The 16,399-nt window shown below is 36.6% G+C and overlaps 1 protein-coding gene across 1 annotated transcript in view; it reads right to left on the reverse strand.

Annotated features, from left to right (window-relative positions):
- Window positions 1–249: 249 nt before the first annotated feature.
- Window positions 250–16,399, reverse strand: part of LOC139130641 (protein inturned-like) — a 64,243-nt gene continuing 48,093 nt past the window's right edge. The window contains exons 16-18 of the mRNA XM_070696383.1: window positions 11,809–12,004; window positions 4,429–4,571; window positions 250–3,178 (exon numbers count right to left, since the gene is read on the reverse strand). Coding sequence (XP_070552484.1) covers window positions 3,067–3,178; window positions 4,429–4,571; window positions 11,809–12,004 — 451 coding nt within the window. The 3' untranslated portion in view covers window positions 250–3,066. The remainder of the gene's footprint in view (window positions 3,179–4,428; window positions 4,572–11,808; window positions 12,005–16,399) is intronic.

The raw sequence follows: 16,399 nt of genomic DNA on the forward strand, positions 1-16,399 counted from the left end.
GTAGCCCAAGCATTTTCATAATGAACTTTGACATGACCTCAGAATATCCATAAATATACCCAGCAAGCTCCTGTTTGATAAATTAAATATCTTTTGGTTTCCCTCTTTGTGCGCATTATCATGACATAACTAAAATGAACCAGGAGATGACGACTGTACCTATATTTGTCTGAGTGTCATTTTTGGGCAAAAAGGTCACAAATTCATAATGAAGCATCTTGGTGGGAACAGACATTTTGACTACATTAATTACAAAATATAGATTCTATTTATTGGAACCAGGAAGAAAATTTCAAAAGAAGCTTACTTACAGTGGAATTTATGAAAATTGAAGAACAGGTTCTTTTGATTTACAAAGACAGAAAATGAAAATTACAACGAATTACAAAGGTTAATCAACATGGCTGCTGATATCTTCAGAATGAATTCAATACTTTATACTTCTACAAATCTTTGATACACACATACTGATTCTGCATGAAAACCAAAAATAATAATCAGGTGGCAAGAAAATTAATAATAAAGATTTAACTTTGAAAAAGAACTGATCTTAAATGGGTAAAAATAACTTACTTGTAAAGTGTGCACATTAGTAAAAATTAAACCATGGTATTATGATTTGCCTCATTTGTCAATGAATCACAAATTCATTGACTGAGTATGCAAATGTAAAGTTTGCTTGTAAGATAAATATTTTTTTAGATATATGCTCACATTGGTCATACACTATGTGTTAGGCAACTACCTTACAAAAGCAATTTCTGCTCATAAAACACTATTAGGAGGCATCATGTAAATTTTAAGTTCATTTTTAAGTTTAACCCTTTGAGTGCTGTAATTTTCTCCTGCCAAAATTTTAGTGCAAAATATTACCAATTTTTATGAATTTTTCTGTTATTTGGGCCAAAGGGGCATCTCATTTCATCTGCTACAGTTTTTTCTCAAAATTTTGGCAAAAATCTAAGAACCAGATATGAACTGAAAATGCTCAATGTGTTTCATTATATATTGCATTTATGTGCAAATTTGAACCTATGCCACATGTTTGCAACTTTATTGAAAGTGTTATGATCAACATAATGAACAATATTCACCACAGATCATTTCTAACAGTCATTAAGTATTCAAATATGTAATTAGCTGAAACAATAATTAATTTCTTTGAGCACTGTCATTGTATCACCACTTAATATAGCATGTGTAATTACCTTTGATCACGTCCTTCAAATTATATATGCCAAACTGTGAAAGCTTATTAGATATGCAAATTATAAACTAGCTGACATGAAAATGCAATATGACTTTCAATATTGTTATAACCTGGTATAACATCAGTGTACATAGCATGTTTTGCCAACTTTGATCAAGTAAATCCCAGTATATATCCCTAATTAGGAAAGTTCATTATATATGCAAATTAGTAATTATCTTTCATGTCAACCCTTAATATCTTTCACGGCTGATACATTTCGGTGTGATCAATATTTGTAGCAAATCTCATCAGATTGTGTTCAGTCATTCTCAATGTATATCCCTTTTTTTCTAAAATCATTAATTATGCAAATGAGCAAAAAGTAAGTGGCACCCACCAAAAACTAATCAGTTGTTGCCATTTGTAAACTGAATATATGTACCAGATTTGATTCTGATCTGATGAGCCGTTTTTGAGATATCGGGCACACAGACAAAAAGACAGACAGAAAGACTCAGACAGATAGACATCGCTGCGACATAAGCTCACGTGTGTGAACACGTGAGCAAAAAATTGACTTGGGTTTAATTTATAAGGGGGACAAAAATAGACTTTGGCGCTCAAAGGGTTGTAAAAAAGGCATTATTTTACACTACAATATATTCATAACTTTTGCCAGAATTCATGTTGAAGCAAATGTTTCATAACACCTGGAAAAATGGTTGGTGACAATTACAGTGGTTGTAAATTGTAAGAAGCAGATACTGGGACAATAATCATTAAGATATGACAGTTATCCTCATTGAGGTGTTCTCTAGTATATTACCAGATGATAGGCAAGTGATTGTATGGTAACTCTGATTTCTTGTCAACTGTAACAAGAAACTGTAGACTGACCATATTTGGAGCAATATATCACTGTAATAGTTAGAGGTCATCTCGAGTCTGACGCATCACAAATGATACAAATGCTGATACGACGCAAGGAACAGGCGATATTGGGTAATAACCTATTTATCATATACTCATGCCCAGAATTTCACTAATACTTACAAAAAACCTTAAATTTTGAGGCTTTACTGTATTTGTGCCTTGTGCATAAATATCAAAATATTTGTGTGAACAGGCTTCATTCATAAACTACATGAAGAGTGAACGCCCGGCATCACTACAAGTCCTTCATATCTCAATGAACCCAAGGAAGAAGGTGCAATATGCTATTACAATTGTAACAATTCAAAAACTGTCCTTTGCTTTAAATCTTTCCTGATTTCGATTGTACTCCATCATCGTATGGCAGGGAGAGGGGCTGGCATTTTGTTTGTTTACATTGAGAGTTGCCATGTCAACAGGCATCATGTACGAGACATCGCTGTAACACCATGCGCTCGCTACCGGTTCGGAGGTAAACCGTTCCGTGCAAACAACAAAATGATTGTTAGATCTTATCTAAAAAAATACAAGAACATAAACAGAAAAACCACGGGAAAATATTACAAGACTCAACATGTTATTTCCATTTAGCAACCTGAAATATCCGTGTTCCTGAAAGCCCTTCGAATTTTAAGCTCGACGATATCTCTTCGCAGGAGGAGCGCGGCAGCCATTTTGTTTGTTTATGTTGTTTACCATCAAATTGCAACTGTAGTTCAGGAAGACTCGAAAACTGATGACGTTTATCATGCATATCTCGACAGTTACTGTGAAATATCACAGCTGATATTTTACGGTGACCATCACTAGGATGAAGCAATATGGGCATGGGTATATGATAAACAGCAATACTTTCTCAAGATACACAGTTTGATTTGTTGCCTTCTTGCAGATCTCCCCTTTTTAAGTTTGCTTTCAGCACCCATTAAATATTGGTTGTACTACAGGCCAGCACCAAATCCTAGCTTAAAGGCTATCTCCACTGAATTCTGAGTTGCAGACTCATGGTAACAAACGTACACCTCTCTTGGGAAGGGATCTCCATACTGTCGCCTGTATTTGAAAGAAAAATAAAATCCTTTCTTCAACCATGATACACCTACATACAAATTACAAACTTTAAGTTTTTATTGTGGATGGACAGACTTACTTACTTAAATATATACATACATTCATTAATTCATACACAGTGACATACATACAATACCCTTTTCCCACTTCAATGAGGCTTTGCTCAGATTGCCTTTATATCTGGAAAATGACACCTAAAATGAAATAAAATGGTGGGCTGTAGGCCATGTTGGTTGGTACAATGAACTGAGTAATGTACAACAACGTTATGTACAGTATTTGTCATAATAATTTGTTGCATGCCCCTGCTGAAATAGAACTTGGGAATAGTTTCACTTTTCCAAATACAGGTGTAAAATTATTAAAACTCCTGCCATTCCACGATTTTATGAAGTTACACCATGCTGTTCTTCTTACACCTCAATTTACGCCTCATTCTTTGTTTGTATATGTACATTGCTATACAAGTTCTACATGTAAACAAAAGACATCATTATGTATATCAATACGTAACGGGATACTGCCATCGTTCTTCCGAAAATTTTGCAAAAATAGCGATAAATGTTTGCAAAAATGGCGATAAATGTTTGATATTGTAAGAATTTCTTTCTCCTAATCTTTGCACAATATTTTTAACTACACATTTATCATTCAATAAGGTATATGATAAAACCTTTACGGCCCTGCTACGGTTTTTGCAAACCTCGGTTGTACAGCGTATGGGTTCTTGCATGCTCGGGCCCTTCTGCCATACAACCTTGGTCCGCAAAAACCGTATCAGGGCCATAAAGATTGATCTTAGATCTTTCACTGAGCACTGTAACTGGTAAACATACTATTCTATCACTGCAAAATTGAACTCTCTCTGTCTTAAAGCTAATTTCTCTTTTCCTGATATTATTGCTATCTTTATACTGATAACCAGACTGCCTCTTTGTTGCTAAATTATTTTGTAGCCTCTGCCCTAGCCTAAGTTGGAAATCAGTTCATTAACAAAGTTTTTCTACTTCTTGGCTTCTAATTCTAACATGAGGTAATGTATCTGGAAAAAAAACTGTTAAATGACTGTGCAAAGGAAAGAAACAAAATATTGGTGAAAATGGTGGTCTACGTTTTTGAATTTCTCCTTTAAACTTTATTGTACTCCAAATCCAAATACATAATTGCATTCACTTACTCTTATTTATACTCAAAGCTGACAATATAATCTTTTCATAACTGTACAAACTTACCCAACAACCCAGTATTGCATTGTTTGTGGTTTTTTCTTCTGGTCTGAAGCATTCTCTGACAAACTCTGGAGTAAGACACCATGTTCTTTCACAACTTTTAAACTCTTGTTGCAGTGGAACCTTACAGTTTTGGATTTTCTTGACTACAATAGAATGGCAAGGAAAATAAAAAAATAGTGACAACATCACTGTTCGCTCCCATATAGTTATCAAAACAAGTCAACAATTGTATGAAACATGGACATACATACACATGTACAGACAGACTGACATACACAGACTGGCACAGAGTGATATATAACAAACAGCTGAATGTAATGATAAAATAGTTAAGTATAGGCCTATACAGGCACTGAGAGTGAATATGTTACAGCAATTTGATTAGTTTCTTTTCCTTTTCTACTTCTGTGATAATCTTTAAGACAATCAATCTGCAAGGAAGTTTATGTATTGACAAATATGTTATCTTTTACAAGCACACAGTAAACTGTTCTTGATTTTTCATTTACAATATTTGACATAGACTGAAATAAATAACATGCAACCAATGTTTACACTTTGCCCATACACCAGATGCATGGAGAAATTTCAACATACAATCATCAACTCAGAAACCCTACAGGGAAAAGTAAACATTGTTTTCTTCCAGAACAGCTGGTGCATCCACATCTGGAACAACTTACAAACTTAACCAATTACACAAGGATGATGACACAAGAGATAAAGTTAAACTGTGGTGAACTTGACTATTCCTTTCAAATCCTTACCTAACTTGACATCTTAAACTAAAATACACTATGTCTGCATGGTTAATTGTGCACAAAAATACATCAGGGTGGACCATTTGATAAGGGATGGTGTCTGGAAGATCGATGAGGTACATTATCTTTTTTATCCGATCCATTGTACATTCTTTTTTCCCCACTCTCCCACCTTTTCTTTTTGTCAAACCTTCTCTGGCTGAATTTTTTATTGGCATTTGTTTGGAATTTTTTTGGAATCTGCAATGATTTTTTTACCGCATTTCAACACCAAATACAGTTTACCATATCAAATGCTTACTAAATCACCACATTATATACTCTTAGTTCCAGTAGGTATAAAAATTACCAAAAAAAATCTTAAAAATACAAAATGAAAGATATCCCAGTAAAACTGACAGTTTCGCAAAGTTGCCCCAAAAATTCAAAATTCCGGATTTCAACTTAATTTCAATATATCTTATTAACAAAAATCCTAAGAACCGGTTTACTAAATATCAAAGCAATCAGACTGGTAAATTTTGAGAAACAAATTTTTTGACCAAAAATGAGAAAAATTGCCCCCAAAATACAAAATTGCAGATTTCATCCTAATTTTAAATATATCTAATTAACATTAACCCTAGGAACCTGTACACTAGATATCAAAGCTACCAGATCAGAAGTTTTAGGAGAAAAATTTTTTGACCAAAAAAGGCAAAATTGCCCCCCCCCCCCCAAAAAAAAAAAAATTGCCAGTTTCAACATACCTTCAAACGGGGACTTCAAGCATACTGTGATGTTGTCTTTTCTCGGAGTGGTATAAATCAAATGTGGATATTAAAAAATTCGAAGGAACTCTTGGAAAATTTGAAATCAAGATCTGTTTCAAAAATAACATCTATTAAAACTTTCGATTTTTCCACATTGTATACCACAATACCACATAATAAATTGAAAGAACGCTTGAAAAACATCATCAACCAAGCATTTTTCTACAAAAACGGTTCACGCCGTTACAAATATGTAGAATTAGGTTATAATTCTACATATTTTGTTAAAAATATTACTAATGCTAAAGTGTTTTATACCGAGAAAGACATTATCAGTATGCTTCATTTCCTCATCGACAACATATTTGTAGAATTTGGAGGGCACATTTTCCAACAGTGTATATGGGCACTAACTGTGCTCCCTTGCTTGCAGACTTATTTCTGTTCTCATATGAGGCAGAATTTATCCAGAACTTAATTAAACAGAAAAAGGTCTCTGTAGCTCGAACTTTCAATCCAACATATAGATACATAGACGATGTTATTTCTATGAATAACTCTGAATTCAGTAAATATCTCGCTATGATTTATCCTCCAGAATTGGAGATTAAAGAAACTACAGAAATGGCCTTTTCTGCTTCATATCTGGACATTTTACTTGAATTTGACTCTAATGGTCACCTTTCTACTAGGCTATATGACAAGAGAGATGATTTCAACTTTAGTATCATCAATTTTCCACACCTCATAAGTAATATTCCACTCTCACCAGCTTATGGGGTATACATTTCCCAGCTTATTCGATATGCTGGAGCATGCAGTTCATATGGTGATTTTGTAGAGAGACATGGCCATCTCTCTTACAAACTATTAAATCAAGGTTACACCAGAGCAAGACTTGTCTCTACATTCAAACGCTTTTTTGGCAGGTATCGTAAGCTAAATACATAAATACAATATCTCTCTTCGACAAATGATCACTGATGGCATCGGTGACATTGGGCCTTAGTTAGTGACCACTACCTATCTGACTTATAGATTGATATATGGCGGGTGCCACATGTGGGGCAGGATGCGCTTACTATTTTTGAAACACCTGACATCACTTCTTGGTCTTCTGGCCAGAGGTCCATATATCTTTCTTTCATGAATGTGACTTTGTTTGTGTGCCGTCTATTTGCTGTCTGTTCTGTGCTGTTTTGTGTCTATGTTTACAACTATTGTCTTCCGAATTCCGACCTACTGTCATTGGATTATGGATTGGTATGATTGCGATTATTTCAATACATTATATTGAGATTAATCTTAGATACCTGCATACCAAATATCAAAGCTATCAATCAGCAGTTTTTGGATTAAAAAATTTTTATCAAAAATTGGGAAAATTGCCCCAAAATTACAAATATGACAATATCAATACAATTTGTACAAGCATGACTGAGGTCATTCTGAGGAACATGACTATTAAGTTTCATAGCAATCAGACAAGCGATTTCAGAGAACAAGATTTTTTGACTAAAAACGGAAAAAATACCCTAAAAATACAAACATGCAAATTTCATCCCAATTTTTGCACACATAATTTAGAATACCTAAAGAAATCTGCATACCAAGTTTCAACCAAATCTGACCAATGCTTACTGAGTTTTAGCCATTTGCAGGATTTTTCCTTTTTTCCCCCTCGTTTGCATATTTTTGGCACTGACATGTTCATTTGAACAAATTCACATCTCCACCCCTAGGTGCACCTGTACACCAAATACTAAGACAGTAGGTGCTACGGTTTAGGAGTTTTTGATGTGGACAGACTAACAGACATACATACATACTTACATACACACAGACGCCATTTTGCCACCTTATACGAATACCTCCCATTTGCATATATACATATGCATTTATGGGAGCGTAAAAAACAATTATTGTGTCTGATCTTAACCAGAAAAGAACAAAAGATGTGTATGTGCAAGCAATAATTATGGCTAAAATCAACTTCATCTAAGTTGTGTTAAGATTATTACAGTTTGACAAACACACAGAATGTGTTGTGACTTTGTGACTGCTACAGGTACACAAAGTGCCCCATATTCAAAGTCAGTTAAAAGTGGGTACAACCTGCATGTATTTTCAACTTCTTGGTATGGTATGTTACAGAGGGTTCAGTCACTAAAATTTATGCTTATATCTGTTTTCAGAGGTCTTCCAGTTTTCAAGTCTTTCTAAAAACACAACATTAGAACATACTATGCCTCACTGGTTTTAATCAACTTGACCTAATGGCAACATATAAACTTGGGCAGAGCAAAGTTTAAACAAATAGCCAATACATCCCTGTTGTGATGAGTCAACAAAGACAACCATGAAAATAATTTCATGTTCTGTGTTATTCAGTTATCTACACAAATGCTCAATATCCACATTTGAAACTGCAAGTTATAACAATGTCATTAGTGAAAGTAAATCAGTGCATGTCAAGTACAAATCATATGTACAGACAACTGGAACAGATCTTCAGATTTTTTGCATAACTAATTCAGATTCACTTTCATTAAAAATGAGAAAAAGCCTAAAAATTTATCATATGCAGGAATCTTCATCATTTAATAATCTCTAAATGAAGTCAGGCATATAAGCATGAATACAAAAATAATAAACTGCAAAAAATGAGAAACTGATACCCAGAAATTATACACACAAATTTGGTTATATTGTGTTTATATCTGTCTAGTAGAAGTCAAAGTTACAGGTTTCCACCCACATGCGAAATTTGAAGGCCTTCTGACAAACAATCAGAGAGAAAATGTTGTTGTGATAAAGTAGCCTTACAATTTTGCAAGTGCAAATTTCACAATCATTTCAATAAATGTGAATGAAGTCACTTAAGGTGGAGCTGCATGTTGCCAACACAGTCTTTTTTCAAAGCAATATTTCTCATCAAAGATGACAAGGAAACCCCCTCATACTATAAATTTTCAAAAAGCAGAGACTCTGAAGTTTAATATTGTGGCAGTAGTTAAGTCAAAGGATGAAGTGGGTGTATATTTGGGGTAAAAAACTTCAATTTTGGTATTAGTGATGAAAATTAATTTAAGTATAAAACTTGACGTATTTTCTGAAATGTAATATTTTACTTGAAAGAAGAGTATATGCAGAAAAATACGACTATTTCATTTGGCATTATCTATCCTTGTTCTAAAATGGTAGGGGTTTAAACACTGACACTCAAAAACATAGGGCCAAAGTCCCTGAAGCTACTACAGACTGGATACAAAATTAAGTATTTCCTGACTGTATGAAATTATCTCACTAAGGTCATCCTAGGGACATGTAAACCAAATATTAAAGCTGTCTGACCAGCGGTTTTGAAAAAACAAGCGACTCAACAGTCGACAGAGCTCTGCTGTGTTATGTAGAGAATAGCTTTTTGTGACACATGTATTGATAAAGAAGGTGGATATCTTTGATAGCTCATTTCAGGATGGCCTTACCAAAAATGGGGGGAAAAAATCAGTAACAATACAGATTTGCATATTTCATCACAATTTTAACAAATCTAAGTTGGGTTATCCCTAGGGACCTGTATACCAAATAACAAAGCTGTCTGACCAGTGGTTATGAAGAAGAAGATTTTTTATCAAAAACGCCTTTTTTGGTGCTAATTTGCATATTTCCAACATTATCAAAAAATTAATAAAAACAGTTTCTCAAAATCATATTTTTCATCTACACAACAGATATCAAATCAGTAAGTACTGCGGTTCTCAAGATATTTGAGTGGACGGACGCCTCACAAACGGACATACATACATACAGACTGACGGTGGACGCTGGGGGGATACCCATCCCAATAGCTTCTATAGACTATATTAGTCTATAGTAGCTAATAAACGAGAGTTATTACATTCTCTTGCTTAAATCATGATTTACGTCATGAAAAAACAGCATATCTGTCAGGTTATAAAGAATCTTAAGCTGCTTATATTTATCAGTATTTTCATCCTATTAACCAAGCACATTTAACTTTCAAATTAACATTGTAAGTAAGTTCTGTTGAGTAAGTTAAGACTGTACATACTCAGAGAAAGCACACTGAAGAGACAAATGTTTGTAACTTAAGAAGTTCAAGGTCATCAAAAGCATTATAAGGAATCATGTAACACTTTCATTGCACTGTTTACACAGATTGCATAATTGCTATAAATAGCACATAAGGAATCTTACAGCCCAGCTTTACCATAAAAACCCTATCACTTTGACCACTCGTTTACATGTAATTGACCACTCTATTTTTTTCCCTCAAAAAGTAATTTTATTTTATCCTTAACGAGTCAACCATAAATGGAAATTAGAACTTTCTCTATCTCTATTTATTATCGTGACAAACTATTAGATAACTGATAACATACAGGGCACAATAAATGACGGTTCAGAATATGTCAAAGTTGGGATTCAGGAAAGTTGCCTTTACATGTTTTAATCCTCCAAGATGGTAAGCATTTCACTATGAACTGTCAAAAAAAGTTGAACTTTCTGATAATTCTACACTAAAATTATTTTGGCTTTGATGATTTTCTAATTAATTCAATTATTTAAAATCACATTAATAATTTTTTCTTGATGAATTGATAGGGTCTATACAGTACAAGAATTACAATCAATGTAAGTCAAATTTTGACCAAAAATGACAAAAAAATTCCTTAAAAATACACATTTGCATATTTCATCACAATTTTAACAAATCTAAGTTGGGTTATCCCTAGGGACCTGTATACCAAATAACAAAGCTGTCTGACCAGCGGTTATGAAGAAGAAGATTTTTTACCAAAAACGCCTTTTTTGGCATTAATTTGCCTTTTTTCAACAATATCAAAAAATTAAAAAAAATAGTTTCTCAAAATCATATTTTTCATCTACACAACAAATATCAAATCAGTAAGTACTGCGGTTCTCAAGATATTTGAGTGGACGGACGCCTCACAAACGGACATACATACATACATACATACATACATACATACATACAGACTGACGCCGGACGGATACCCATCCCAATAGCTTCTATAGACTATAGTCTATAGTAGCTAAAAATTGATTAAAATCATGATAAGCAAAATTAAAATGCCTCTTATTCAAAATGTAATAATTTTATTGCAAAACAAAATAGTTGTTTTTGTTATATTGCATTTAAAGAACATAATGTGAAAATTTCAGAAAATTTGACCCAGCCAGAGCAGAGTTAAATTCTTTGGAAATTTCAAAATTGGGAGGAAAAAGAACCCAGAAAATCGGGGTGGTTTGCATACTTTGCATAAATCAACACTTCTTTATCACATAACTTTAGAATGCTTGACAAGCTACAAGGTGAACCTAACCAATATTTTAATCTTGGGTTGACAAATGAATTAAAATTGAATAAATATTTGCAAAAAAATGAGTTTTGAGCAAAATATGCTGTTTTGGGTGCTGCGCCCCATTAACTATTAACAAAAGGTTTAAGAGAAGATGTTTTGGACAAAACTGATGACAAAATCCAAAAAGAAACAAGTATTTGAATTTCATGGATCATGGCACCAAAACTGAATCATTTCAACTTTTGTAAACAAGTTACAACAGACGCAGTTTCAGAGAAGTAAAATTTTGAAAACAATGTGAGTAAATTTCTTTCGAATTTAAATATGCAAATTTCTACTGCAAATTTTATGCTTATTTGAAAAATTCTGAATGAGGTTCCCCCAGCAATACTTGTTCAAAATATCAAAGTCATTTGGCCATCTATTTGTTTGCACCAAAATATTGAAAGGCACTGAACAATGCAGAGTAGTTGACTACGAACAATGTGGCAGAGAATTGAGATAAGTTCATCATACCTTTTGTTTTGATTTCATGGACTGTTGAAAGGTATGTCTGATACTAAGACAACATCTCTCAAAGTTTTTCACCAGTCTTGGATGAACTATGCCGCCAAGAAGTTGTATATCTTTATGTGTTGGCGTTACAATGACACCCTGACCTACATCAAGACTTGCAAAATGGAACAATGTATTGTCACAACCTGCTGATAGTCTGAAATGTAACAAAAAAATTCATGTGATTGTTATTTCCAAGAAAATGGTGAAGTTAAAAAGTTAAGATATGAAAGAAGAGCTTCTGATATTCTTATAAAATAACAGACAAAACAAACTGAAAGTAAGTCTGTGATCAGGCATGGTACATGATGGATTGTAAGTCTGTGATGAGGCATGGTACATGGTGGATTGTAAGTCTGTGATGGGGCATGGTACATGGATTGTAAGTCTGTGATGAGGCATGGTACATGGTGGATTGTAAGTCTGTGATGAGGCATGGTACATGGTGGATTGTAAGTCTGTGATGAGGCATGGTACATGGATTGTAAGTCTGTGATGAGGCATGGTACATGGTGGATTGTAAGTCTGTGATGAGGCATGGTACATGGTGGATTGTAAGTCTGTGATGAGGCATGGTACATGGTGGATTGTAAGTCTGTGATGAGGCATGGTACATGAATTGTAAGTCTGTGATGATTCATAGTACATGGTGGATTGTAAGTCTGTGATGAGGCATGGTACATGGTGGATTGTAAGTCTGTGATGAGGCATGGTACATGGTGGATTGTAAGTCTGTGATGAGGCATGGTACATGGTGGATTGTAAGTCTGTGATGAGGCATGGTACATGGTGGATTGTAAGTCTGTGATGAGGCATGGTACATGGATTGTAAGTCTGTCATGAGGCATGGTACATGGTGGATTGTAAGTCTGTGATGAGGCATGGTACATAGTGGATTGTAAGTCTGTGATGAGGCATGGTACATGGATTGTAAGTCTGTGATGAGGCATGGTACATGTGGATTGTAAGTCTGTGATGAGGCATGGTACATGGTGATTGTAAGTCTGTGATGAGGCATGGTACATGGTGGATTGTAAGTCTGTGATGAGGCATGGTACATGGTGGATTGTAAGTCTGTGAAGAGGCATGGAACATGGATTGTAAGTCTGTGATGAGGCATGGTACATGGTGGATTGTAAGTCTGTGATGAGGCATGGTACATGGTGAATTGTAAGTCTGTGATGAGGCATGGAACATGGATTGTAAGTCTGTGATGAGGCATGGTACATGGTGGATTGTAAGTCTGTGATGAGGCATGGAACATGGATTTTAAGTCTGTGATGAGGCATGGTACATGGATTGTAAGTTTGTGATTGTAAGTCTGTGATGAGGCATGGTACATGGTGATTGTAAGTCTGTGATGAGGCATGGAACATGGATTGTAAGTCTGTGATGAGGCATGGTACATGGTGGATTGTAAGTCTGTGATGAGGCATGGTACATGGTGGATTGTAAGTCTGTGATGAGGCATGGTACATGGGATTGTAAGTCTGTGATGAGGCATGGTACATGGTGGATTGTAAGTCTGTGATGAGGCATGGTACATGATGGATTGTAAGTCTGTGATAGGCATGGTACATGGTGGATTGTAAGTCTGTGATGAGGCATGGTACATGGTGGATTGTAAGTCTGTGATGAGGCATGGTACATGGTGGATTGTAAGTCTGTGATGAGGCATGGTACATGGGGATTGTAAGTCTGTGATGAGGCATGGTACATGGTGGATTGTAAGTCTGTGATGAGGCATGGTACATGTGGATTGTAAGTCTGTGATGAGGCATGGTACATGGTGGATTGTAAGTCTGTGATGAGGCATGGTACATGGTGGATTGTAAGTCTGTGATGAGGCATGGTACATGGTGGATTGTAAGTCTGTGATGAGGCATGGTACATGGTGGATTGTAAGTCTGTGATGAGGCATGGTACATGGTGGATTGTAAGTCTGTGATGAGGCATGGTACTTGGTGGATTGTAAGTCTGTGATGAGGCATGGTACATGGTGGATTGTAAGTCTGTGATGAGGCATGGTACATGTGATTGTAAGTCTGTGATGAGGCATGGTACATGGTGGATTGTAAGTCTGTGATGAGGCATGGTACTTGGTGGATTGTAAGTCTGTGATGAGGCATGGTACATGGTGGATTGTAAGTCTGTGATGAGGCATGGTACATGGTGGATTGTAAGTCTGTGATGAGGCATGGTACATGGTGGATTGTAAGTCTGTGATGAGGCATGGTACATGGTGGATTGTAAGTCTGTGATGAGGCATGGTACATGGATTGTAAGTCTGTGATGAGGCATGGTACATGGTGGATTGTAAGTCTGTGATGAGGCATGGTACATGGTGGATTGTAAGTCTGTGATGAGGCATGGTACATGGTGGATTGTAAGTCTGTGATGAGGCATGGTACATGAATTGTAAGTCTGTGATGAGGCATGGTACATGGTGGATTGTAAGTCTGTGATGAGGCATGGTACATGGTGGATTGTAAGTCTGTGATGAGGCATGGAACATGGATTGTAAGTCTGTGATGAGGCATGGTACATGGTGGATTGTAAGTCTGTGATGAGGCATGGTACATGGTGGATTGTAAGTCTGTGATGAGGCATGGTACATGGATTTAAAGTCTGTGATGTCATGGTACATGGATTGTAAGTCTGTGATGAGGCATGGTACATGGTGAATTGTAAGTCTGTGATGAGCATGGTACATGGTGGATTGTAGGTCTGTGATGAGGCATGGTACATGGTGGATTGTAAGTCTGTGATGAGGCATGGTACATGGTGGATTGTAAGTCTGTGATGAGGCATGGTACATGGTGGATTGTAAGTCTGTGATGAGGCATGGTACATGGTGGATTGTAAGTCTGTGATGAGGCATGGTACATGGTGGATTGTAAGTCTGTGATGAGGCATGGTACATGTGGATTGTAAGTCTGTGATGAGGCATGGTACATGGTGGATTGTAAGTCTGTGATGAGGCATGGTACATGGTGGATTGTAAGTCTGTGATGAGGCATGGTACATGGTGGATTGTAAGTCTGTGATGAGGCATGGTACATGGTGGATTGTAAGTCTGTGATGAGGCATGGTACATGGTGGATTGTAAGTCTGTGATGAGGCATGGTACATGGTGGATTGTAAGTCTGTAATGAGGCATGGTACTTTGTGGATTGTAAGTCTGTGATGAGGCATGGTACATGGTGGATTGTAAGTCTGTGATGAGGCATGGTACATGGTGGATTGTAAGTCTGTGATGAGGCATGGTACATGGTGATTGTAAGTCTGTGATGAGGCATGGTACATGGTGGATTGTAAGTCTGTGATGAGGCATGGTACATGGTGGATTGTAAGTCTGTGATGAGGCATGGTACATGGTGGATTGTAAGTCTGTGATGAGGCATGGTACATGGTGGATTGTAAGTCTGTGATGAGGCATGGTACATGGTGGATTGTAAGTCTGTGATGAGGCATGGTACATGGTGGATTGTAAGTCTGTGATGAGGCATGGTACATGGATTGTAAGTCTGTGATGAGGCATGGTACATGGTGGATTGTAAGTCTGTGATGAGGCATGGTACATGGTTGTAAGTCTGTGATGAGGCATGGTACATGGTGGATTGTAAGTCTGTGATGAGGCATGGTACATGGTGGATTGTAAGTCTGTGATGAGGCATGGTACATGGTGGATTGTAAGTCTGTGATGAGGCATGGTACATGTGGATTGTAAGTCTGTGATGAGGCATGGTACATGGTGGATTGTAAGTCTGTGATGAGGCATGGTACATGGTGGATTGTAAGTCTGTGATGAGGCATGGTACATGGTGGATTGTAAGTCTGTGATGAGGCATGGTACATGGTGGATTGTAAGTCTGTGATGAGGCATGGTACATGGTGGATTGTAAGTCTGTGATGAGGCATGGTACATGGTGGATTGTAAGTCTGTGATGAGGCATGGTACATGGTGGATTGTAAGTCTGTGATGAGGCATGGTACATGGTGGATTGTAAGTCTGTGATGAGGCATGGTACATGGTGGATTGTAAGTCTGTGATGAGGCATGGTACATGGTGGATTGTAAGTCTGTGATGAGGCATGGTACATGGTGGATTGTAGGTCTGTAATGAGGCATGGTACATGGTAGATTGTAAGTCTGTGATGAGGCATGGTACATGGTGGATTGTAAGTCTGTGATGAGGCATGGTACATGGTGGATTGTAAGTCTGTGATGAGGCATGGTACATGGTGGATTGTAAGTCTGGGATGAGGCATGGTACATGGTGGATTGTAAGTCTGTGATGAGGCATGGTACATGGTGGATTGTAAGTCTGTGATGAGGCATGGTACATGGTGGATTGTAAGTCTGTGATGAGGCATGGTACATGGTGGATTGTAAGTCTGTGATGAGGCATGGTACATGGTGGATGGTACATGGTGGATTGTAAGTTTGGGATAAGGCATGGTACATGGTGGATTGTAAGTCTGTGATGAGGCATGGTACATGGTGGATTGTAAGTCTGTGATGAGGCATGGTACATGGTGGATTGTAAGTC

The sequence above is a fragment of the Ptychodera flava genome, chromosome 4 (genome assembly GCF_041260155.1).
Source record: "Ptychodera flava strain L36383 chromosome 4, AS_Pfla_20210202, whole genome shotgun sequence".
In the NCBI taxonomy this organism is placed as follows: Eukaryota; Metazoa; Hemichordata; class Enteropneusta; family Ptychoderidae; genus Ptychodera; species Ptychodera flava.